At 40.7% G+C, this 24,822-nt stretch overlaps 2 protein-coding genes across 3 annotated transcripts; one reads left to right on the top strand and one right to left on the bottom strand.

Moving 5' to 3' along the window:
- Positions 1 to 1,321: 1,321 nt before the first annotated feature.
- slc22a13a (solute carrier family 22 member 13a) lies at positions 1,322 to 11,135 on the top strand. The gene is made up of 11 exons (XM_064313322.1): positions 1,322 to 1,553; positions 2,594 to 2,980; positions 3,281 to 3,384; positions 3,603 to 3,757; positions 5,302 to 5,470; positions 5,887 to 6,007; positions 6,317 to 6,411; positions 7,124 to 7,338; positions 8,472 to 8,580; positions 8,933 to 9,139; positions 9,454 to 11,135. The coding sequence occupies exons 2-11, from the start codon at positions 2,603 to 2,605 to the stop codon at positions 9,521 to 9,523; spliced, it is 1,623 nt and encodes a 540-aa protein (XP_064169392.1). The 5' UTR covers positions 1,322 to 1,553; positions 2,594 to 2,602; the 3' UTR covers positions 9,524 to 11,135.
- A 1,960-nt stretch (positions 11,136 to 13,095) lies between these two features.
- On the bottom strand, positions 13,096 to 24,194 carry LOC135242186 (aquaporin-9-like). Of its 2 annotated transcripts, none has more exons than XM_064313151.1 (6): positions 23,959 to 24,191; positions 22,796 to 22,922; positions 20,052 to 20,189; positions 19,413 to 19,531; positions 18,373 to 18,590; positions 13,096 to 16,107 (listed from the first exon to the last, which is right to left on the bottom strand). In XM_064313151.1, the coding sequence occupies exons 1-6, from the start codon at positions 24,058 to 24,060 to the stop codon at positions 15,912 to 15,914; spliced, it is 900 nt and encodes a 299-aa protein (XP_064169221.1). In that variant the 5' UTR covers positions 24,061 to 24,191; the 3' UTR covers positions 13,096 to 15,911. The 2 variants fall into 2 exon arrangements, with proteins under 2 accessions (XP_064169221.1, XP_064169222.1); XM_064313152.1 differs by having other exon boundaries at positions 15,908 to 16,102; positions 23,959 to 24,194.
- Between the last annotated feature and the right edge of the window lie 628 nt (positions 24,195 to 24,822).

Genomic DNA, 24,822 nt, shown 5'->3' with positions numbered 1-24,822 from the left:
CTTCAACCTTCCTAACTTCTCACACGTCACTCCCCTGCTGAGGTCACTCCACTGGCTACTGGTTGCCAGGTGTCGATGGCTATGAATAACTTTTACATAATGAGTACTGTATCTTATCGGACCTTTGTTCTGTAGTTGTTCCAATGACCTTCAGAATGCACTTGTTGTACGTCGCTTTGGATTAAAGCGTCTGCCAAATATATGTAATGTAATGTAATGTAATTGCCCCAAAGGCATTCCTTTGGTGTTTGTGAAGGGGGAGGAGGCATGTGACACAGAAAGAAAACAGGTAACATTCCTGTGATCACACAGAGCGAGTTTTGCCAGGTCAAATTATATCATTTGTTTCTCAAAGGTGATAATCTAAAAACTACATATCCAAGATAACCGTTCATCATCATCTTTGTGACACAACTGGTCATCGATTTACCTAACAGCATGATTCTGAAAAACCACCTGAGATACGGAGTACTGCGCAAAGGCATTTATTTTAAAAAGTGCCATTTTTCAGAGAACTTAACCTTGAATGTATGAATTTGGCATTTCAACCTGCAAATGCTGTCAGATAACAATTTGCAAATGAAATCAAATTAGATATTTTACATGTTGGATAAGAGAGGAGTTTTAGCACATGGTGCCACTAGGTGTTCAGAGTACCAAACATTGAACAAAGGTGTTAACTGTTAAAACTGCTGGATTCAGGAACCACTTTTCAACAAATACAGATTCTGGAATGCGCTGGATCCATATTCTTTTCCTTGTCGGGTGCTGCAATCAGATGTTTCAACTGGAATAGCTCATTTGTATTCCACAGCTTGGGATAGCTGTTCCAGTTGTAATGCAGTTCTGTAGTCTAGAGGTTTAAACCTGAGGTTTAGCTGGAGTTTAGACCTCACCTGAGGTTTAAACTTCAGCTAAGAATACTGCAATTCTGTGAGTCTACATTCATTGTTTCCTTACTGACCAGTAGCCTAATCTGTAGATTTTTCCCTTAAATAATTCACCATAAATCTATTATTTCACAGCTGTTCCATTAAAAAATATATATATTCTGAGTGGGGCCCCCTTAGAGGGTTGCACTTATTGTGGCCTATATGCATTTCAACCACCCAATATTCCAACCAAAGTTACACCCACACTGCCCCCGCTGCTATTTTCAAGCACTGTAATTCAATTCTGTGCGACGGAAATGCTTAGCTTGCAATAAATCCTCTCCCGATTCGCCGTTACTCTCTTCCTCTCACATGCAACAGGCACGGTGGGAACAGTTAGGGTGACGCAAGCTCGCATATCGGCTTACCCTAGGCCAGGGAAGAACCCAGACAGATGTTACGCAATTAGTGGCAGTCCAAGAATCGCCACAAAGGGAGCCACACACTAAGCTACAGATCCCACAGAGAAACTGATGCTACGTCCCTCGAGGCAAGCGGATCAAGTTGTGTCTTGGAACTCCAAAGAAGGGCGAACGTCTTCCCCTTTTCAACACCAACTCCTACAATTTCGTCCTGGAAACCAGAAAGCGTTCTGACAATGAAACAATTCAAAGGACTCAAGTAAGGCTGTAGCTCTGGGTATCTATATAGCATAATCTAGCAACAATAATGTTAACGTTTATGACTGAATGTTGCATACATAACTGTGCTAATGGTTATTGTGTTAAATGGTTATTGGGAATGTCTTGTTTTACATTTTTTGATTACTCCAAGCAAACCACTGCACTTTAGTCTTTATGAGCAAAAGTATATGGACACCCCTTGGTCTGGAGCTGTATTTCATAGTTTGGGCTAGGCCTCGTAGTTCCAGTGAAGGCACACCTAAATGTTACAGCATACAGCTACATTCTAAACAATTCTGTGCTTCCCCAACAGTTTTGGGAAGACCCTTTCCTGTTTCAGCCTGACAATGCCCCCAGGCACACAGAGAGGTCCATATAGAAATAGTTTTGTTCAGTTTGGTGGGGAAGAACTTGCCTGGCCTGCACAGAGACTTGACCTCAACCCCATCCAACATCTTTGGAATCAGTTGGAAAGCCAACCGCTAGCCAAGCCTAATCGTCAAATCAGTGCCCGACCTCACTAATGCTCTTCTGGCTGAATGGAAGCAATTCCCTGCAGCAATGCACCAACATCATTTTTATGAGATGTTGAATGCCAAGTGTTCACATACGTTTGGCCATGTAGTGTGTATCCCCCTACAGTGCTGTATATTTTAGCATGTTGGGACTTCACATATATTTTCTGAAAATGTTGGTCTAAATATTTTGGTTCTCATTTTCAAATGTAGGAAAGGATAAAATGTTTTGCAATTTTCTTGAAACCAAAATTGATGAGAAGATATGAAAATGACCAATACGCACATGCACTTGATATAAGTAAATAAATACAAAAGTTGAAAGTGAAGAGTGATGCTCCACCTGTATTTCTTTACTTTTTGTTTATATGTCACTTTTTACAGTACAGTATGTTTTAAAAGTGACGTATCTTCACACGTGCTGAGTCACCCATGCTGAAACAGCTTAGAGTGGTGAATCATTAATTGAGATTGCTTGAGATTGTGCTTCCCTGCCGGCTTTCATTCTGCATTCATCACGCAGCCGTCTTCAATGATGGCAGACTTCGGTGAGATCCTGAGGGCCGTCGGCGACTTCGGCCTGTTCCAGAAATGTCTGCTGGCGGGACTCCTTCTCCCGACCATGGCACTGCCCATGCACTTCTACAGCGTGATGTTCACGCACGCCGGCTCCTTTCACCACTGCAACACGGACTGGATCCTGGAAGTGAGCCCAAACCTGACCGCTGAGGAGCAGCTCAACCTCACTCTGCCCCAGGGCCAGGACGGGTCCTTCAAGAGCTGCGAGATGTTCACACCCGTGGACCGGGACATTGAATCCATCAGGGACTATGGGATCAACCAGACCACTGACTGCACGGACGGCTGGGTGTATGACACCTCGGTGTACAAGTCCAGTATAGTCTCTGAAGTAAGTACAGTGTGAATGGAATTCTGTGATAGAAGAATTGCATCACGCACATTCCATTTTTACTCTTCACAAGCTATTTTTACACTGAATACAGTGCACAGTGCAGATTCAAAATATAGAGGATGCATGTTTAAATGAAAGTCAAACTACGTATAATGAACATACAAATTCACAAATAATCAATAATACAATAATCATTATATTATAACACCAATAATGCCAGAATATCCCAAACACATGGCAAGTAACAAGTGCAGGATAGGAGCCTGACCGCAAGTATGCTTTTGTTTCATTTTCCAGTTTGATCTAGTCTGTGATAAGGTGAACTTTGTGGGTGTGGCGCAGACTGTTTTTATGGCCGGTATCCTTTTTGGGTCCTTCATATTTGGCCCCCTGGCTGAGTCGTAAGTACACATAATGACATAATGAATTAATGGAGATGGAAGTTTAAGCAATGCAAAAAAAATTTCAAATAGTGCTACAAATGCCAAACATGAGAGTTGTGCACTTAACTGTAAGACCATTCCATTAATTTAATCAGATCTTATATATATATATATATATATATATATATACACACACAATTTTGTATGAAATGTACGTGCTCATTATTTACCCACAGGTTGGGAAGAAAGCGAGCAGTGCAGATACCAGTGGTCCTCATGGCCATTTCCAGTGTGGGATCTGCACTTTCTCCAAATTTCTATGTGTACCTAGCAGTCCAGTTTATTGTTGGAGTTTCTTATGGAGGTTATCGTGTCAACTGCATAATTCTGGGTAATGTATTCATATTACGTCATTTACTTTCACATGTCATTTAAACAGAAAATGTTTATACATGAAATGTTTTGAATTTCAGTTCAGAATTCAAACACACTGAAGATAAATATATGTTGGGACAAATTGTCAAATGGGAAGGGGTTGAGCGGTGGGGGGTAGACAATAGACAGCGCATTTAGTCAGAAATATAATCTTTTATTTATAACATTAATGTATCAGAGTTTTGCTGATGTTGAAAACACATGCAAAGTGACCGCAGTGCGACTAGATGGGCCAATCAGGCATTTATAATAAAGGAGAAAAAATGGGGGAATATAACATAAATAATGTATTTGATGCATTACCACGTATATTACATAACATAAATAGACCACACAACATCATTCTGTCAGGCGGTAGGTCAGGTGCAAGTCTTTTTTATGTGTTCGTACCTTTATCTATTGGCATAGAATGAGTTTGCCCAGGACAGCCTTATTGCTGCCATAAGATGGAAGCTGTTTGCTGTTCACTGTTCTTCAGCTAACCATTCTGGACGGCTGTGCCTCATGTGAAAATTCAGTCTCAATTTCTCAGAGCTGCAGTCACATGTAATCACGAACTGTACAATACCTTGTGCTGTATTTGTAACCCACTTTTACCAGCACTGATTATCAGTTAAGTGAGCAATATCTAGGATTGTACTACTCTCCAAATAGGCCTGGTGCTAACCTCAAGTATACATGTCATGATATTTAACAGAATCCTTGGTTCCTAGCAGTTAATGGTGAGCTTGCTGGATAGCTGACTGGTCAAGAGTGTAGAGGTTTCCAGGAGTTCAAGCTGGAAAACATACCTCACTCCTGCGAAAAGGAAACCAAAGGGTTCTGGTTAATATGTTATTTCATTACAAATTTCTATAGACTAGAGTATAGGAAACAATGTATTTTGGTATAGGGCCTACATACTGTATATTTATATGTTACCATCAATTCACAACATAATTAGATCATTCTAATATATAATAAGATTCGTTTTTTAAAATCATTTCACTTAATATTCTGAAGAATATGCTTTTCAAATTTTTGACTGGTTTCTTTTTGAAAGCTCAGGGCTCAGGATATTGAGTACTGTGAAAGTTATGACAACAGTATATACTTATTGTGCAAAGTCCATGCAAGCTTGCAGGATATCCTTCATGCAAGATTTAGGAGGGTTTCATAGCTTTATCTCTGGAAGAGTGGGGCAGACCATCCATATCAGCAGTTGGCATCTCGTTTTTGGGTACAGTGCACGTTTGACTGCACGTTCCCAAATTCCAGCAACAAGCAGAACTATTCAGGAAGGCTTCCGAGGCCTGCTGCATGTGGCCGAAGTTGACATTTGTGATTTCTATGATTTGTGGCAATTAAAACCTTTTGTGTATGATTTAAGTATAATATTAATGAGGTTGATATTGAAGTGATCCCTCAACGCAGTTTGATCAAGCTGTATTGAGCATTTTTGTTTGATAGTGAATATTTTTCCAGTTTCTGTTTGTAAATGAAGATATTCCCCCCATGCAGCTACGGAGTGGATTGGTATGACAAAGCGGACCTACCCCTCTGCTCTGTGTCAGGTGTTCGGTGGCATTGGTCAGAGTGTTCTTGCCGGCATCGCCTATTTCATCCGCGACTGGAGAACTGCTCAGTTTGTCATTGCATCCCCCTGGGCTCTTGTTATCCTCTACATATGGTACATGTTGCTTATTTATTTCAAGATCCCAACACCCCACCCAGCTACGCACATACAGGAATATGCATGCCTCTGTTGAAAATAACTAACTGTAGTCCTAGAATTAGACAAAAATAGGTTTAGTGAGACACATAACCTTGCTTGGTGACCCCTGGATTGGGTTGTTGTGATGCTTGACATGTAGTACCCTACATTCACAAAAGGCAAAACGATTACAGATTTTGAAATTTTTTATTTCAGGCATCCACAAATCAGGCGACCCACATTTTTTGAGACCCCTGCTATAATGCAAAGTTGTACTAGTCAATGAAGTCATTTCTCCAGTGTCCTTAGGCTCTTAAATAGTATTTACTCCTCTCCCCCAGCATGCCTGGTGGTGAATCCCAGTTAACTGCTCTTTTCCCATAATTCTTCAGGATAATTCCGGAATCTGCACGGTGGCTGCTTGACAGAGGTAAAACAGAAGAGGCAGAAAAGCTCATTCTCATGGCTGCGGCTGTCAATAAACAAAAAATACCTGACAACATCATGGAAAAGGTATTTTTAAGCACATCTTTGTTTGAGTCCTTTGGCTTTGTATGAAATTATTTTCAACAGAAAAAGATACTTGCATTATAACTGTTAACAGCTGATGGCCTTTTGCATATAGAGTTATAAGTCATCTTTCATGTCATACTCGGTATATGGCCTCCATAGAGAGTAGCGTGAAATGGTACAGTATTTTTTCTCTGCTTGATGATGTGTATATATTTTGATCTCACTTACTTCTTCAAGGACATGGAAATCCTGCTCATGCAATATATGTTACAGATGTCAACACAAATGAGTGTAATGTTTCTTTTTCAGGTTGTAAATAACAAAAAAGGAGACAGAGGCACTGTAAGAGATCTTTTCACTTCACCCCTGCTCAGAAAATACTTCTTAATCATAGTATGCTCATGGTAAGGTTTATGTTTGAATAACTGTGATTTTTATTTACCTTTTTTCCTTGCATTCTGATAGTGTAATGCTCCTACAATTTCTGTATGTACAGCTACTGAATTACTTACTTTTTTCTTGTTTTTCTATTGCCCCCAATGGCACCCAATATGTTGGAGGGCAGCATGTCCAATTCCCAATTAAATTTTGAATGGCCAATTGTCTGCAACCACAGCCAATTCAGTAGAGAGCAGAAATCTGCTATTCTCCTCCTTCCTTGCACACCATAGACTACAGCTAGGCTCACATTGAATGGATTCTAAGGAAGACCTTTCATATTCAGCTTTAACATGCAGTCCACAGGTGACCAGTGGGGCTCACTAGATAGTGATGAAACAAGGACCCCTAACCACCTGAACCGTCCCATACCCTATGGACCCAGCAGCCATTGTTGTCAATGGCACAGTCTGGATTCCATCGGAAGCCATAGGTCTCATCCATGCACCACAGCATGGTGCTATAACCAAATGAGCCATCCAACAGCCTAGATTTTTTAATTAAGGAAAATTAAAGCTATGCCAGACAATATTATATGCCTGAAACCATATTGCAGTGCCATGCAGTCATGAGTACTGTATCTTAAATGTTTAACTGCTAACACGCAGAAGCATCACACATTTTGCAGAATGTGAATTTTAAGGTACAGTAATGGTTTGTCTTTCCATGAAACCACAGGTTTTCCCTGAACCTTTCCTACTACTGCATAACGTTGAATGTTGGAGAATTTGGCATGGACATCTTCCTGACGCAGCTTATCTTTGGGCTGACTGAAATCCCAGCTCAAATACTTTGTGCCTGGTTAATGGAAGTCTTGGGAAGAAAGATTACTGTTGCCATTGCTCTTCTGCTGGGTGGATTTCTCAGTCTGCTGCTCTTGGCTGTCCCACAAGGTATGTCTTGAGGTATGTCATAAAAAGAATTGGTTTGAAAAACCTGATTGTAACAGGAGGAAAACCAGCGTGTGCTTACTCTACCCTCCTCCTGTAGAAAGACATCTGTGTTGTTATTTATTATTATTATTATTATTATTATTATTATTATTATTATTATTATTATTATTATATTCTGCAGAGGTCCTACCTCTGCTACCCTTAAGAATATACATATCAACCCTAAGAACTAACCCTCACTTCTCCAGTCAGTGGTAGTGCCCTTCTGTAGTACTGTGTGGCCTGTAGGGTGTTCAGTATGTAAGTGGTAAGTGAGGGGCAAGTGAGGGCAGTTACAGGGTATGTAAGCAATATATGGGGGTATCTGAGAGGTACAAGAGGGGTATATGGGGGTATGTGAGCACTAAGTGAGGGGTATTTGAGGGGTATCAGATGGATAAATGGGGGCCAGGTGAGGGGCAAGTGGGGAGTAGGTGACGGGTTAGTGAGGGGTATGCATACCTTGGCTACATTCATCTTTGCATGGTGTGGAGACACAGAGGCGCATTAATTGGCCATTATAAATTGAGGACAAAATGGGGGAAACAATATGAAATAATGAATTAATTATGGTATTGCATTTTATTTTAATTAAATTATTAGTATTCTAAAAACTGCATAGATTCATGTACATCTGTGACTGAGGAACTGGAGAGCTTTCATTTATATTCAGAATTTAATTTAAATTAAGGAGTAACAGAGAGCCATGTACATTGCTATCTAAAACTCAAATCAAACCCAAACAAAATTAATTTATTCTGTAACTAAAACTACTTGTCTAATTTTATTAGTCAAGGACAGGCATGAGAAGAATGAATCATGATCATTTGATTTTTCATTTCACATAAAATTTCTTTGATGAAGTATTCATGACATACAAAGTGTCCTACTCACATAGACATTTATAAACCCAAAGCCCTTGCAAATTTGTAAGAACTACACAATATCATTTATAATCTATTGTCATTTTTTTTTTAGCTTTAAGTCATTCATATTTGACCACTTATACAGCTGGGTGTGATTTTGGAGCATTCAGATTACACATCCTGCTCCTGTGTCCTGGTGAATAGGACCTTTATCTCATTCTATTGCAGAAAACGCAATTGCCATCACAGTGTTTGCTACCGCAGGAAGGCTGTCCATGAACATGGCAGGCACAATCTGCAATGTCTATGTTCAGGAGTTGTTCCCCACCTCGATCCGGTATTTTCCTGACTACTGCTCTGTCGGTCCCATGAATTTATTCTTTATTGCTTTGCTTTGCTTTAATTCCATTTTGAAATTATGAGAATTTTGCAGTCATTAATAAAGATGTTAAAAGGATCTAAAAATCTAGCATGGAATAAGCTCTGGAGTATTCCATGCCACTGTCTATGAATATACTGCTTTAGGATCAAAAACAGATAACATGTTCAAGTCAGAAGTGTGCATTTAAAATGACGTTTAAATACCAATAATGCTAGTAATAAATGAATTATACTAATAGTGTCTAGTTCTCTCCCCTTTTACTCTGTGAGTGCTTGATCAAAGGCATTGTTTTGTTTTTTTTTTTTAGACAAACAGCCAATGGTTTGGGTGCCATGGCAACAAGAGCAGCAGGAATGCTGTCGCCAATACTCAACATGTTGGCAGTGTTCCACAGGGTGATTCCCATTCTGGTCTACAGTGGCCTGTGTATATTTTCTGGTGCTCTCTGTTTCCTACTGCCTGAGACCAGACGGAAAGAGCTGCCGGATTCGCCTGAGGATCTGGAGATAAACCGGTAAGATTCAGAAGTCCTAAAGCACCCAGGGAGGTGACTGCTCACAACTGCACGGACAGGTAATGGGACCACAGACAATGGGACCAACTCTAGAGTGAAAATCATGAATCCATCTCACCCCTCCCGTCAGTGGTCTTGAGTGGTTCTGCTGAAGTTTGAAAAATGGACTCTTCTTTATCCATCAGATGAGGAAATAATGACAACGGTGGCTTTCTTGGTAGTTGAGTCAGTTCTGAGTCATTTTTGCTATATATGGGCTGTTGTCCACTTCATCTTGGACCAACTGAATTGATTCACCTTTTATGTATCAACAGGGATATGAATATCAGGAAGAATAACAGAAGTAGCCCAGATGGTGGCACACAAAGGTCCACCAAACTCTAACCAATTCAAGGACATTCTTGGACAAGGTTCCTCCACAGAGAAAACTCTGATACAAGGAAAAACGCCGTGAACCCCATAATGTTTGATACAAAGACATATTTTTTTCTTGATTTGGCTCTGTACTCCGCAATTTTAGATTTGTAATCAAACAATTCACGTGTGGTTAAAGCGAAGATCTCAACTTTTAGTATTTTTTGTTAGGGTATTTTTTTTTTTTTTTTTTAAACCAATTTTGGTTTCACCATGCAGAAATTACAGCACTTCTTATACATAGTCCCCCCATTTCTGGGCACCATAATGTTTGGGACAAATGCCTTCACAGATGTTTCTGATTAGCCAGGTGTGTTCAGTTGCTTCCTTAGTGAAGGTACAGTAAGGTATAGTAAGAGAGCTTTCAGTATCTAGTCTTGATTCTAGGCTTTGACTGCCTTTGGATTGCCTTCGCCTTTGTTATTGTCATTTGTCTACATGATGACCAGAGTTGTGCCGATGAAAGCCAAAGAAGTCATTATGAGGTTGAGAAATACGAGAAAAAGACAGCCAGAGACATAGGCCAAACCTGCCAATAGCAGGAGCACAATGAATTCTGAAGTGTGCAGAAGCATCTTAGCCGTTCAAGTTCAGACAAATAGACTTATTGGACGGCGCTTCATCCAACTGCAAAACAATGATCCAAAAGCAACAGCTAAATACTGCTAAAGCAACAAATTATTTTTTCAAAGCCAAATACTCCTAAATGGCCAAGTCATTCTCTCTTGATCTGAATCCAACTGAACATATGCGTTTCATATGCTGAAGAGAAAACGTAAGGCAACTAGCCACTAAAAAAAGCAGGAGCTGAAGATGGCTGTGATACAGGCCTGGCAGAGCATCACCAGAGAAGATATTCAGCTCCTGGCCATGTCTATGGATCACAGACATAAAGCAGTCATTGCATGCAAAGGATATGCAACAAAGTTCTAAACATCACTACTTTCATTTACATAACAATACGTCCCAAGCATTATGGTGCTCTGAAATGGAGTGACTTTGTATAAAAAGGGCTGTAATTTCTACATGTGGCTAACCCTGCAATATATTTACACAGTGATTCAGTTGAACCAAACTGTGTCTCTAGACTCACCCTAAAACTGATCCACTGTGTAAATGTATTGCAGGAATATCCACTATTTCAAGTACATGTATATATGAAATACACATTTACATATGTCATGTGCTTTGCACAGGTGCACTTTGATACAATGTACTTTGTATTTTTTTAAATGCTCAAAACAAGTAATAACACAAAAAAATCTCATGGTTCAGCATGCTGTGTGTGCGTTATCGAGTCTGCCAAGATTCAGCAATTTTATCAACTTTACCTTTTAAAGTGCAGGATCCTGACCAGAAGATTGCATGTGGGCTCAGCAGAGATATAATGAAAGACCTCTGTTACGGTCAGGATGAGATAAGAAGATAAGGCCATTCTGAGGCAGATTCAGGTTGAGTGCTTGATTTTACTGTTCTGCGTTATGTGATAGCAATATGTTGTGTGTAGGGCTACCTGTTTCACTCTCAAACTACAAGTTGAAATATTCTCAATAAATATCACATCCCCCAGGGTGCAATTCCATTTAGAGCTTATCTTGTGACAAGCACCCGCCCTGGCAGTTGACATAGGACTCACACACTCAGATTGGCTTGTGGAGAGGGGGGTGCACATGGTCTTCCATCAGCCCTCTTGATTAGTTCCTCTACATTGTACCATTATTGTTAGAATTTGGATGTAGATGTGTGAAACGCATGGTTTGCTGTATACATTATGTACCATTTTATACATTGGCATACACAAATATAGTTAACATTTTGTAATGCAAGTTTGTTGAAGTAGGGCAAGCCTTACCAGTATTTTACATGAAGCTCCCGTACATGTTAATGAAACTGTAATATAGCGTGATTGTTCACTGAATCCAGCCAGCTCACAAACTTAAAGTAAACACACTCACAAACTCCGCAAGGACAGCAGAGTTTATTCTATTCAACACTCATTATGGTATGTTAGTTCACATTTGATGAGTCAAGACTGATGTCATCTAGGAAGACATTTGTCCGAAACGTGTGGAGGGTAGAGCTCACACAAGGCACCCTTTCGGCACGCAAGTGAGAATGGCAGAAAAAAGAACCAGCTGGCTTCGACTGCATTTTCTCTTGGGGTGAATTTTGTGTCAGAGTGTAATATATGCAGATTTTGTCATGCACCAAAGTGTGTTAACAGACATGCTGTACTTCAGCTTGACCAAAAACTGAGAAAACCATGAGTGTGCGTGTAATGTCCTGGGCCAAAGTTTGAAGTGTGTAAAACTGCAGCAATTAGATCATGGCTTTCGCCAGGACAATGCCCACAGGGCAGACAGTGATGCAGTGCCACGCCTGGAACACGAGGACCATTACATTAAAGTTGTGAGGAAGACGCTGCCAGGCCGGGTACATCTGACTGCATTTAAAAAGCGCACGCAGGCTTCCACAGCTGGCTCCGGCACTTGACGCGATCATAATTAACGGAATCCTGCAAGCGTGAGCTGTTGCGCAGGGGGTGGCGCGTGTAGACAGCTGAGCGGAAAAAAGCACGCCTCAAGCATTCTACTTGAACGTTACGTAACCTCTACCAAATGCGCTCTTCAAAAACATTTTATTCAGTTTCCATTGTCACGGATGGTTGAACGGCCGATATGCAAAGCAAACTCAGCTAGTTTTAAGAACTTTTTTGAGCTGTATGGAACTATGCATTTATTAATACATTTAGCGTGAAATAATATTTTGATGGCATGTTTACAACTTTATAATTAGGATGTGCATACCTGTTAATATTACCATATCCTAAATATTAGATTCTCACATTGTGGGGGTGGGGAAGTGTTAACGACCACACGCAACTACAGTGAATTCAAAAGGGGGTTTCTTTAAGTTAACCACCGAAGTGGAAACCACTAGGTCTCAGTAACAGACTTAAGGAGGGGGTAACGAAAAGAAATGACTCAACTCCTAAGGGAGAATATCCCAACACGAAGTAAATGTCTCAGCAGGAGAACGAAACTACGCCGTAAGGAGTGAGTAGAATTTTAGTAAAGAAAAGCAAAATAAAAGGTGCCTCGTAACGAGGAAGACAAAAAAGGCGTATTAAGGAAAATAAGGAATGAAGCGAAGTGACTAGTAGGACCGAAGTCTTACTGCTAGTCAAAACAAAAAGCTACATTCAAAATCCTATACCTTTTTCCTTACCACGCGTTTCTCTAAGAGAGCGTTTCACTGTTACCAGCTTTCGTGTAACGTGAGTAGACACTAAAGCAAAGAACAGATCTCACATGAGCGTATATAAGCTCTCTCAATCAGGTGCAAACAATCGGTCGTAATCAAAAGCAATCACGGAGTACCCTCAGGCGGTCCTGAAGATTACCACACAGCATTCAGTTTCCTCAACAGGGATACTAGGTAGCCGATTACCACGAAACAGCGTCGATTAGCACAACCCACGACGCAACATAGCAAACGGAATAAGGAACCACAACACACATATTTTAGAAACTGACACAATCTCAGAAAATGTAAACACATATTAAAGTTTATTTATGTAAAAACTACAAAGTATCGTTTTAATTCGGCATTCATTGAATAACAAAAGTATTTTAACAACAGCAGTTTTGCAGTTGTTCGTTTACTGCTATCAAATAGTACTCTAAAGTTATTATAAAAAATAACTGCAAAATCTTCTTTTCCTATGGATGTATCACTTACTAGACGAGTGGCATCAAATAAACATTCACTAAAATGTACCAAAAGTCAATAAGTTACAACAAAGCAACTGTGCAACAAATAAATCCCTATTGTGACAAAAAAATGAATCTACATACTTTTTAAAAAAAGAGCATCTATGCATAATACATGACTGGGGCTTCGTATACAAACTGAATCAAAGATCAACAGTAAGCCAGCTAAAACGACTCAACTGTGGATCACAAGTAGTGGCTTTACTGCTGTACTGAAAATGGCAGACATTGGGGCATTGCCAGTGCACTCTCCTCTCCCTGACAAAGTAGCTAAAATCTAGCAAGTCCTGATCAAATTAAGGGAACACATGGACCATTGCATTATATTTAATTTATAGTTACTAATATAGAGTAATTATTGACTCTCATGTATGCAATTGAATTAATATTGCATATCATGTCATATAATTTATGTAATGTTTTAATGCGTTAATATATGTAGAACACATTGCAATGATATAAAATGTAATTATAACTTTCATGCTATAATTAACATATTTAACTAACATATTTTCATGTCTAGTCCTCTTTTTTCTCTTAATCATTGACCATGCTGTAGGTCCTGCACCAGGCAGACTAAAGGGAATAATTACACTGACAACGCATATACTGTATTTGCATTGCATTCAATATCAAATTTATTTTCGATATATTCCTGCCCTGTCCATTCCACATCAGTCTAGCTGCAGTCTGATTTTTTCCCACAGGTTATTTGACATGGATAACAGTTATGGCTGAAAAACAGACTGAATGGAGCTCTAGGGATATATTACTATGCGACAAAGCTGAATAAACTCAGGCATACCTGAATTCTGTGTCACAGGTCATTGATTAAAAAGTCAGACTAGAGTTTGCTTGGCAGTTGGAACCAAGCAAAGGTGACTGAATGCGTTTGACAAATTAATTAGTTGTGCCATTATTTTTCAAGTTAAACACCACTTGGTTTTATTATACTTTGTGAGAAATAGGGGAAGAAGAATAAAAAGAAACAGGAATCATGAGGCTACAACAAGCTTAAAATCAAGTGTAGAATGTATCAACTGATAGTGCAAAGGGGCTCTGTGATGCGTTTACGTGCTAACTGTGCCATGGTTCAGTATAAACATTTATTCAGATCTAACTCAGTGATGGGTGTTATTTCTCCAGGGGATCATCACTGGCAATAAACAAACAAATAATAGCACTTAATACAGCGCTCCCACAATTGCCAAAACAGTCATAAAACACACTAGACAGACCATCAAAAATTTAACAACGTACAAGGGACCTCCAATGGGATAAAGTGTATTGGAACAGATATAATGCAGAATGACAGCATCCATGTGCCTATACTTATGGGTAGCCCCTGCTATTTTCTAGTCATGCTCTTGTGGAAATAATGTTTGCATACATCACTTAAACAATGACAACTTGGATGATTTCCAGCAACAAAAAAACAAAATTATGGGACTTCTCATCTGCGCTACAATGAAATATTGCTCTGTGCTTTATGGGCATGCTCAGACTGAAGATTTGCATTGGGAAATAAAAAAAGATACTTCACCACAGCTGTCATACAGAATTTATGTATGACCGTCTACTCTGTTACTGTGTTATCCCATAGGTTAAAGAATAACTGCTCGTAATATTAAAAACAGAAGTACCAGTGGCACACTAAGAGGGCAAAGGACATACTACTGGAGTCATACACACTTGACATTCTATCAAATATATATATATATAACTACATTTCTTATCCTGAGCCACACAGTACCACAGGAGAAAGCAAGTGCCAATCAGAAGATGCTGTATCTCTCACAGACAACAACCAGTAGGTTGTGAGCACTCGTGGTGACAAATTATTTCAACAATAAACTCAAGGAACCCTGGCGGACATCAACCTACCCAGCACCTGGAGAGATGAGACCAATAGCCAATGCAAGTTACTGGTCACAGAGAACAAATAATACAATAGATAAAGAGATTCTTCAGGGATTACACATGCAACATACAATTAAAAAACAACTACACTTAACAACTGATCCAGGAAAGGTGGACCCCAGGACTAATCTACCCTCCAACTATGAAGTGAAAACAGTTAAACTGATTGAGGATAAGTGTGTGGGGGCAGAATCTAACCACTCCCACTGGACAAGAATAATGAATGGCGTCTAAATGGGACCTTAATCTGGGGGATTCCTCAAAATTAACTCTTTTTTAAATAATGAGTTTTAAAACTGTCCACAAGTATGCAAAATAAATTGACTAGATACATGAAGTATAACATTTATGTCACACAACGAATAATTGCATGTCCATTGACAGATGACAAAAATAGGCAAGTCTATCTGACTGCTCTCTACAGGCTTGTATAGTGACTTGCTCAGTAGAAATCTGATTGTGTGAAATATACAGTACATTTGAGAAAAGTGTGGTTGGGGGCGTTTGGAGGCTGGAGGGTTGTCAGTGTTCTGTCGGCACACTTACAAAGAGGTCCTTTCTCAGGACCGATGAGGAAAGTGCTGGTTGACAGGGACACTCGTTTTATTGTCCAGGAGTAGGAAGAGAAGCTCCCTGCAACATGACCCTCCCCAATCGCCTCCCTATTAGCTCATGGTGATCATCTCATACTTGTCCTTGATGTCATCCTCTTCCTCCTCTTCCTCCTCCTCCTCCTCCTCCTGTTGTTGCTCCTGAGGTCTGGCGTGGTGCAGCTCAATGAAGAGGAAGTACACCACTGCGCCCACAATGCCCCCCACCATGGGCCCAGCCACAGGGATCCACCACCAGTAGTCTGCTGTGCTGCAAAGACAAGGAAGCAGGTACATGGCCTTTTCATCTGCCTATCACTGTTTCTCCAGGTTCAGCTTATCCCATGTTTCTGAGCTCTCTCATTTAATTTTCTATTCATCTATCGCCATCCATATTTCTTCACTCACTATCAGTCTGTTTCTTCACATTTCCATCTACATATTTTGGAAGCACCTCCTTTCTAAATCAAGTAGTGATACTGATGGTAATAACTGTGTATCATTTGCATGCACCTCACAGGCTGAGAGCCCTCTGGCCTCCCCCTGCCGTGTGCTCTTAACCCGCTTCTCCCAGGGCAGCGAGTTGCCAGATCCCACAGAACAGGATTAACCCTCCGTTAATAACAGACGTCGGCCTTTACATGGATTTGTGCAAATGAGGCTTGAGTGGAAGGCCAACAGGCGCCTGAGCCACTGTAAGCTACCTGCAGACCTTAAGCATCCGGGGAAGGTTGTGGAGCTCAGGATGGAGATTATGAACATTAATCTACCAACGGCTGCCCAGGGTAAGGCCATCTGTGACCAGGCCTCTGGCCACCTAAAGTCCTACCACTGCAGAACTGCGCCAGGGCAGTGGCACAGGCAGAATTCCCTCTCGAGGTATGCAGATGCAACAGATGACGTGACATCATTTGTAATAGAAGAGTTTGCAATTAAATTAAGACACCTTGGTCATTTAATTTCAAATTCTGTTTAAATTTCCAGTCAAAAACGTATTTTTAAATTTTTTAAAGAAAGAGAAACTAGTATGAACTGTACATACTCTGCGTACCTGCATACCTGCAAGAACTGTACCACTGTGCCAGGACATATCTGTTTTGCAAGAACAATCTCCTCTTTGTCCTCACAATGGTAAAGCCAAGCTAAAGGAAAACCGGTGCACAGCACTTGTATTCCTTCATGGACCCAACAGTCCTGCAGCATCGATGCTCCTGCATGTCTGCTCTACACATCATAACATTCTGTCAATCTATACAAGGCAATCCCATGAAAAAGAGACTTAAGGACAGGAAGATTACATCATATTTGATACATATTTGTGATGTAAACCTTTGAGGAAAATCCTGATCTCTGTGTCAGCAATAACTGCCTTGTGCAACTGCATAATCACGTACGTCAGTCAGGCATCTGTCACCGAGATGTTCTTGGGCCCTGGGACAAGATGAGCGTTGATAGTGTTCACTGTGGCCTACAGAGGAAATAGCGCCTTCTACTGGGCATTCTAGGCCAGCGCAGTCCTCATCGATCAACCAACCAGGATCACCCTGACCATTCCAATATCAACCCCTCGCATGCACCATTATGTAACGTCTTTCTGTTAATCTTTAATCAACCAATCAGTGGACACGTGTACAGCTTATTATGGTATTCTCGGGTAACAGAGATAAGGAAACTGGTAGAGATAAGGAAAGATCAGAGGAATAGGTTTGAACTATCAATATGGCACACGACTAGTATGTAATAATATAACATATAATATAATGATGAACAAATACAGCTGTTATTGGCACTTTGTCATTTAGGTTTTGCCATTCATCGTGAATATGTTATTCTCTGAGTATTATGCACTTTATTATTTGCATATGCATTTTAAGTCTATTCCTGAAATTACTTACAATATTATTTTGTAAATGGTACCAGTTAAATGGTTGTGGAAATAATTAGCAAAAGTGCTAGTGTTATCTTTTTTTAAAATGAAAAGAATGGAGTCTATTTGACCTCAAGGCTTGAGATATCTATGTAAAATGAATGTGGCAGTGACAGGCAAACATGGTACCGTCTTTCTCAATATGTAGGAAACACAGCAGTGTTTAAAAATGGATTCAGTTTGTCAGTGATGCACACATGTAAAGAAGCGTAGTCTGTGTCGCTCTCAGTTACTCATGCACTTCATCCACAGTCCCTCGCTCTGGACTGAGAGCAGCAAGATAATGCATCTGAATCACAGTTCAGTACACTCTCAACTCAGACGCTAAGTTTGCCACTGTTACCGCTCATGTCTTTCACCAAGAGACACTCTAAAGACTCTCACAGACCATAAATGTTTAAGAGCGGTAGCTTTCTCAAAACTGTTGATGTGTCATGTCAAGATGCTAAGTAAGTATATATACAGAATATGGCTCCCGATGCAATACAGAAAAATTTAACATGCATTTCCTAACGTTTAAACAGGCTCTATTACTGACTGGATTTCATAATGCCAAATGTGCAGCTCTTTTTGTAGCCGAAGGAAGGATTTCACCTCCCGGCAAATTACCTGAACACGTCCATGCCCCAGCCTGCCACTGCGGTGAACAGTCGAGGGCCCAGGTCCCGGGCGGGGTTGATGGGATAGCCACAGTTCAAGCCCATGGACACCCCAATCGCCATGACGGTAAGACCTATGGCCAAAGGCTCCATCCCCCTGGGCGCTCCGATGTTCCTCCCATCAATGATCGCCAGAATGCAAAGGACCAAAATGCCCGTCCCGATCACCTGAGCAAGGGGAACACCACCTGCATCAACCCTGTTTAGGTCCACATTGACCTGACACTGATATAAGATTCTGCTGGTAAAGCTGACAGTGCTTTTGATTACACCATACAAGTTTAAATCATTTGTTATTTTTTATTTTATCCTGTAGACCCCCTGACATAACCTACTCTATTTTGTGAGTAAGTGTATATTGGACAGACACAGAAGTATGTCAGGATTTGTGGAATTTATTAGGGTAAGTGACTATGCAGAATCCACAAAATCCGCTAATGGATGTACTTTTAGGATGTGGGGCAATCAATTTAAAGTAATCAAAGCTGACTGCACTGTCTACAATTCTGAAAGAGCACAGTGTTCTTTGTTAATTGAGTCAGATGGACTGTTTGCACTCATACTCACAGAACATGAATTAAAATAACCTAATCCATTAACTCAAAATTACACAGTGCGATTAGACTAAAGTCAAAACATGTATATAAACTATATAATACATGACATAATATATATATATAACATAATATCACTGACTGATAATATCTTTTCTAGTTCTCTTTTCACTACCAGTAGGTGAGACAGAACTGTAAGCAGCCTGTGTTTATGTTCCTTGCCTTGGTGGGTCTAGGCTGAGATGCTGCTATGCTGATAGGCTGATACACATGCACTGGGTAGCATCTCCCTGTTTGCGGTGTCATTTTTATTTATGAATCATCTTCATTAACCTGGCTGAAAACTCAGTGTGTTATTTGTCATGACAGTGACTGACACACACATCACTCAAAAGCACACACACACACACACACACAGCCACTGCAAGTCTCTCACCTGGTCTATGAATCCATTGAGTACCGAGAGGTGTCTGGCAGGATAGGAGGCAAAGATGTGAGCTGTGGCATTAATGCCTGTCACTGACAGTATTCCACTGGTATAGTCCATGAAGGCATCTGGGGCATGAGATTTAACATAAAAATGACAATAAATGAATGAATGAATGAATGAATGAATGAATGAATGAATAAATAAACAGCCTACCAGTACACATTTCCATGCACTACTTGGTGAATTATGTTTGGTCTCCTAATCTTGTCACACTGAGAACCCTTTGATACTGTGCACTCACTGAGCCTCATATGTGCATTATTCAGGGTGAAGAGTACTGATGTGGGATAACTACGCTGTGCTTTTAGTTGGTGACCTGGTGCACCTGGGCCAGTCTCTGAACCCAGCAGCAGCCCCAGGCATCCATTTGTGCAGCCAGTCACAAGGATCAATACTCTGTCCATTTGCTTTACGCTTCCAGAGGAACACATGGGGGTTCTGTGGCTTTGCAGTATACACCACGCTGACTGAAACAGCCACCAGGTGGTAAAATCTGTGCAAGCTAACAGCACTGACAGCAGTCTGCAATGAAAATGAGGAGGATCATGAAACCATAAGGGCGTTCAGCATAAATTTAAAACGTACCGTAATAAAGGCCAAAGACGGCAGCGGCGCCCGCAAACGCGCCAAGGAACTGTGCGACCACGTAGACGGGAAACTTTACCACCTTCAGCTTGCCCAGGATAACCATCGCCAGGGACACAGCAGGGTTGACGTGGCCGCCTGGTAGGGATGGTGAAACAGGGTTTTGTGTGGTTATGGTAATATGGTAATGTAACCATATCTGGCAGGCTATCTGGCAGGATTGTTTTTGTATGATTAGGTGTGATTCCAGTGCTAGTTTGTACTTGGTAGGATTCTTGCTTGCTGAACAAGCTTACTCTACAGGGTTGGAGTCCTGATCGATGTGGTCACTCTGCATTACGATCCTACTTCACTCTAGTGTTTCTTTTGCGCCTCTACATCATGAAACCTATGCACTTGTACATCGCTCTGGATAAGAGCGTCTGCTAAATGCCTATAATGTAATGTAATGTAATGTAATGGCAGTAGCAGCACTGGCAGCAGAATTTTATTAGGATAAGGCATTTTATTTACCACAATTAGCTTAAAATGGATAGCCTTACAATTCAATTGAACAAGAACAGGATATTATTCATCGGTTTTGATTTTGAAGTCATTGGTAGGGAAATGTCTTCCTCTGGCAGCAAGAGAACCCGCCACAGCTGGCAGAAAGAAAGGTGACATCGCTGCCTCACTCTGCGCTGTGAAGCCTGTTACTGTTATATCTTTGTATCAATTGAGCAGTGCCTGGAGGCCCATCGATGGCACATTTGGCCAGTGTCACTGGGGAACGATGAGCACGGTCCAGGATCAATGGCGCTGGCGAGCTTTTCAACGCTCAAGGTCACGTATGACCTCTGTCGGCCCGTGAACGGTCACCAGACATTGACCGGTTGAGCCCGCTCAAAAACAGCATCCATAACAGTGAGCTTAAACAGTGGGTCTAAACTGGGCCTGATCTAATCTCTCTGAATCTGGTGAAGCTGCACTCCAACTGTGATGGTAGTGAGGTGGTCCCATTGCCATGGTGATATGAGGACAGCACATGTTTCCTGAGCTTGGGTGGCATCAAGCAACAGAAGAAGACAAAAACACAGACTGAGTTCCTCTGACAGGTTATTATTGGGGATCTGCAGCATGTGCAAACAGCTACTAATCTTTGTCCGCTCACCGATATTCTGCTCCCATGAAGAGCACAGGAGTCCAAAACCAGGTACTGTCACCAAAGCTGAGACCTTACAAAACCCGACAGCGTCATAAAAGGTGTCACCTAACAGTGCCTGAGGTTCTCAAGGTGTACAGGGTTCTAGACAGCAGCCTGTACACACAGGCATTATGGTCCAATCTGCACAGCTGCCAGTCAGACCTACGGTTTAGTCTTTTCTGCAGAGCAGTCTCCATATAACAGTTGCCAGGGACAAGATTTTAGAAAAGACTCTTTCAGTACAGGACAAATCAGTAATGTAAGGGTCGGCAACCCTGGTCCTGGAGAGCCACGGGCTCTGCTGATTTTTGTTGTTACTCTGCACTTAATTAATCAATCAGAGCAGTTGACTATAGTTAACTCACTTCACCTGGTTACTTGGGTCTGAATTTGGCACTGATTTTAAAATGAAAACAAGCTTGTGGCTCTCCAGGACCAGGGTTACAAACCTGTGCAGGTTGTACAGTGTCCATGATTCCAATAGCCTATTTCAAGTGGACATTGACTTTTTGACTATCCTCAATGTAAGTGGTTAAGTACAAAACAGAAAACAGCTCCCTGACATGCGGTTTACACAGTTGACAGCTGTTCCAAGTTTGTACCTAGAAGGGAAGAGCAAAAAGCTACAGGTATAGAATCTCTGCCAGAGTGTATTTTTTCCATTTTGAAGAACTCTACCCTCAGTTGGCTTCCATGAATTATCTGTTTTATTACATAACATTTCCAGCTCCAATGTAATCCGCTGCTGCTTACGCTGTTTTGGCCACAGTCATGTCAGAGCACAGAAACCTCAGAACATTCACAAGCATGCTTGTAAACGCAGCTTTCAAATAATGATCATATTAGCCATTTCAGTATATTGGTGGGGGAACATGACTGCAATAGGCCCCATGCTACCTTTGAAGAGAGCACTTAACCTCAGTTTATACCCCTGCTGCACAAGTTGTCCTGCTAAACAAATAAACAAATGTGCAATTAATATATAGGTGCAAGATTAAGCCTCACTGAGAAAAGGCGAGGAAAAAATCACCTCAATTGTCAAATTTGAAGGAAGAATTTTCCACTTAATTTTTACAAAATTAATCTTGCTCAGCAGGACCTCTGAGCTGCTTCATAACGTTAAAAAGATATTGCCAGTCTTATATCTTTATTACAAGAACATCAAAGCTCTATTTTGCAGTAATCCCTGGAGGATGTTCCCAGTTAACCTAATATTTTATAATCCTACATAGTTTATAATTTAACACTTAGTAATAAGATATAAGCAATATGTCATTGAGACCTGGCCATTATTCATAGGGGTGACTGAATCTCCTTTCCTGTCCAGTGCACACCAATCATTGATTATATTGTGCACCACTAAAGAAAATGCCTTAATTCAAATTGGACTAATATTACTCATTCTTAAATATTCACTCTACCTATGGAGACATTCCTTGACTCCATATGGGTTCGGCATTTTCCCTACTGCATCTGTGGCTAAGATATCAAATATTCTCAGTGGGCTACACTTGGTAAGATCAACAGACATTCTGCCTGATAGAGGAAGCACGGTTCTCACCTGAGACTCCCCCGGCTATGTAGACCGCCATCATCAACCCCAAGGTGAAGCCGACGTGAATGGTGAAGGTCTCCCCCAAAGCCCCCCGGCTCAGCACCGTCTGGGCAGCTGACCCACACCCGAATAGCTGGGACAGAGGAGGGGGTCGATCACAAACACCACAGGGGTGGGGTGGGGTGGGGTGGGGTGGTAGGGGGGTACAGAGGCAATGTGTTCCATTCAGGGGCATTGTAGTGGGGTTAATAGTGAAACTGACTACCCAAGCCACCAAGGCAGGGGGAGGGGGAGAGGGGGGGCTCGAAAGGCCTGCACTAAAATGTTTACTTTGGGAAGGGGGTCCAAAAAGGCTGCACAGACCCCAGAACTTTGTGTTACACCCCTGGTTCCATTCATAGTAATTATGCATAATATAAATAAGGGTTCTCTTTTTTCCAAGAGCAAGTGTGTCTAATTAGGGAGGCTTTTTGAACCAACAGCGCCATTCCCAGAAGAGTACGAGGCAGAAAGATAAAGGAATGAAAAATGCACACCAATGCATTAAGATGGAATGAGAAAAGAATACAGACAACATGCTAAATATAACCCTGTCTAGTATTCAGATTCTTTTTTTTCTTTCTTTTTTTTGGATTCCACTAGATTAATTATTACTAATTAAAAAAGAAAAATCAGCCTGGACATATCTCCCACCTCAGAGTGATATGTCTTTCAAGTGGACAAGGGTGCAGTCCCCGATGTTCCGATATTGAGTTGATATCAACTATGTATAAATTTACCATTAAATGTTTTTAAAAAGAGTCCACAAAAAGTGAGTAAAGCACAATTCTAAACAGTTTGATATCAAGCACATCTCAAATCATAATAGGCAGGCTTGTGTATCAACAAAACTACCAATAATCAGAATTAAGCACATTTATTTACATTATACACTGCAGCTACATATAACAAAAATATGGAAACCTGCCCATGAATTCAACCATGCACCTGGTGCACCTAAACAAAACCACTCATTCATTCTCATTCTGACATCAACATACGTTAATAGAAGACATTTAGCTTACTTAAAATATGTAAACTAATAATAATAATAATAATAATAATAATAGTGTTCATCATTGCAATCTTCATTTAAATATATACAAACATGGAATCAAGGACATACTCACAACTAATACGAATGTCCCGAGAAATTCTGCCAAGAATTCTTTGATAATGCTGTGTCTGAACCCACAGCGGGATTTTCTGGGTTTCTTGTGTTCCAGCTCCATAGTTTCGCAGACAACTGATGACCCACACACTTGTCACTGCAGACAATTGACGAGAAGTGCAGTTCCTTCTGTGGCTGCACAGCATATAATCGCACGTCCCCTCACGACGCTTCTGTTTTGCATTGATGCTAGTTTTGACCCCCTAGCATCTTTAACACATGCAGCGCTGTATTTGACGTCACATTATTCGATTTACTGCCAACGATGAGTGGTTTTGTTTAGATGAATGTCATGGTCTGCATCCTTTAAATAGACATATATTTATCTCTCACCGGAGGAAAAAACAATACGCAGACGATTTATGTTGAGGTTGCTGGACAATTGTTTCTTTCGCATTGCCGCCAAATATAAAACAATACATTTTATAAGTAATATATTTACACCTTCAACTTTAATGAGCGGTAGGCTACCTTGGGAACCAATAAATATTGCATGGCATTCACGGGACACGTCTGCAACTTTGCATCACCAGAGAATCATAAAACTAAAGCCGTGGTATCTATATTTCAAAATAACTTTTGTAAGTATCTGGTAGTTTTCCAATTATCAAGCTATTTCCTTCAGTCCTCCAAAACTGGCCCACTGTGATTATTTTGTGTACCAAGAGGCCCTATATATTGTATATCCTTTATAATTACAATGAACGAAATTAAAGGTGGCGTTATGCAAACTTCAGTTGGTTTTATGGTCTTATAAAGTAACACGGTTATGTGCCCTACACCACCGTTTCCATTATATGAAAATTTTTATTACTTTAATCAT

The sequence above is a fragment of the Anguilla rostrata genome, chromosome 16 (assembly GCF_018555375.3).
Source record: "Anguilla rostrata isolate EN2019 chromosome 16, ASM1855537v3, whole genome shotgun sequence".
In the NCBI taxonomy this organism is placed as follows: domain Eukaryota; kingdom Metazoa; phylum Chordata; class Actinopteri; order Anguilliformes; family Anguillidae; genus Anguilla; species Anguilla rostrata.
Note: the sequence above shows the minus strand (reverse complement) of the source record. Positions and strands in the feature narration are given on the sequence as shown.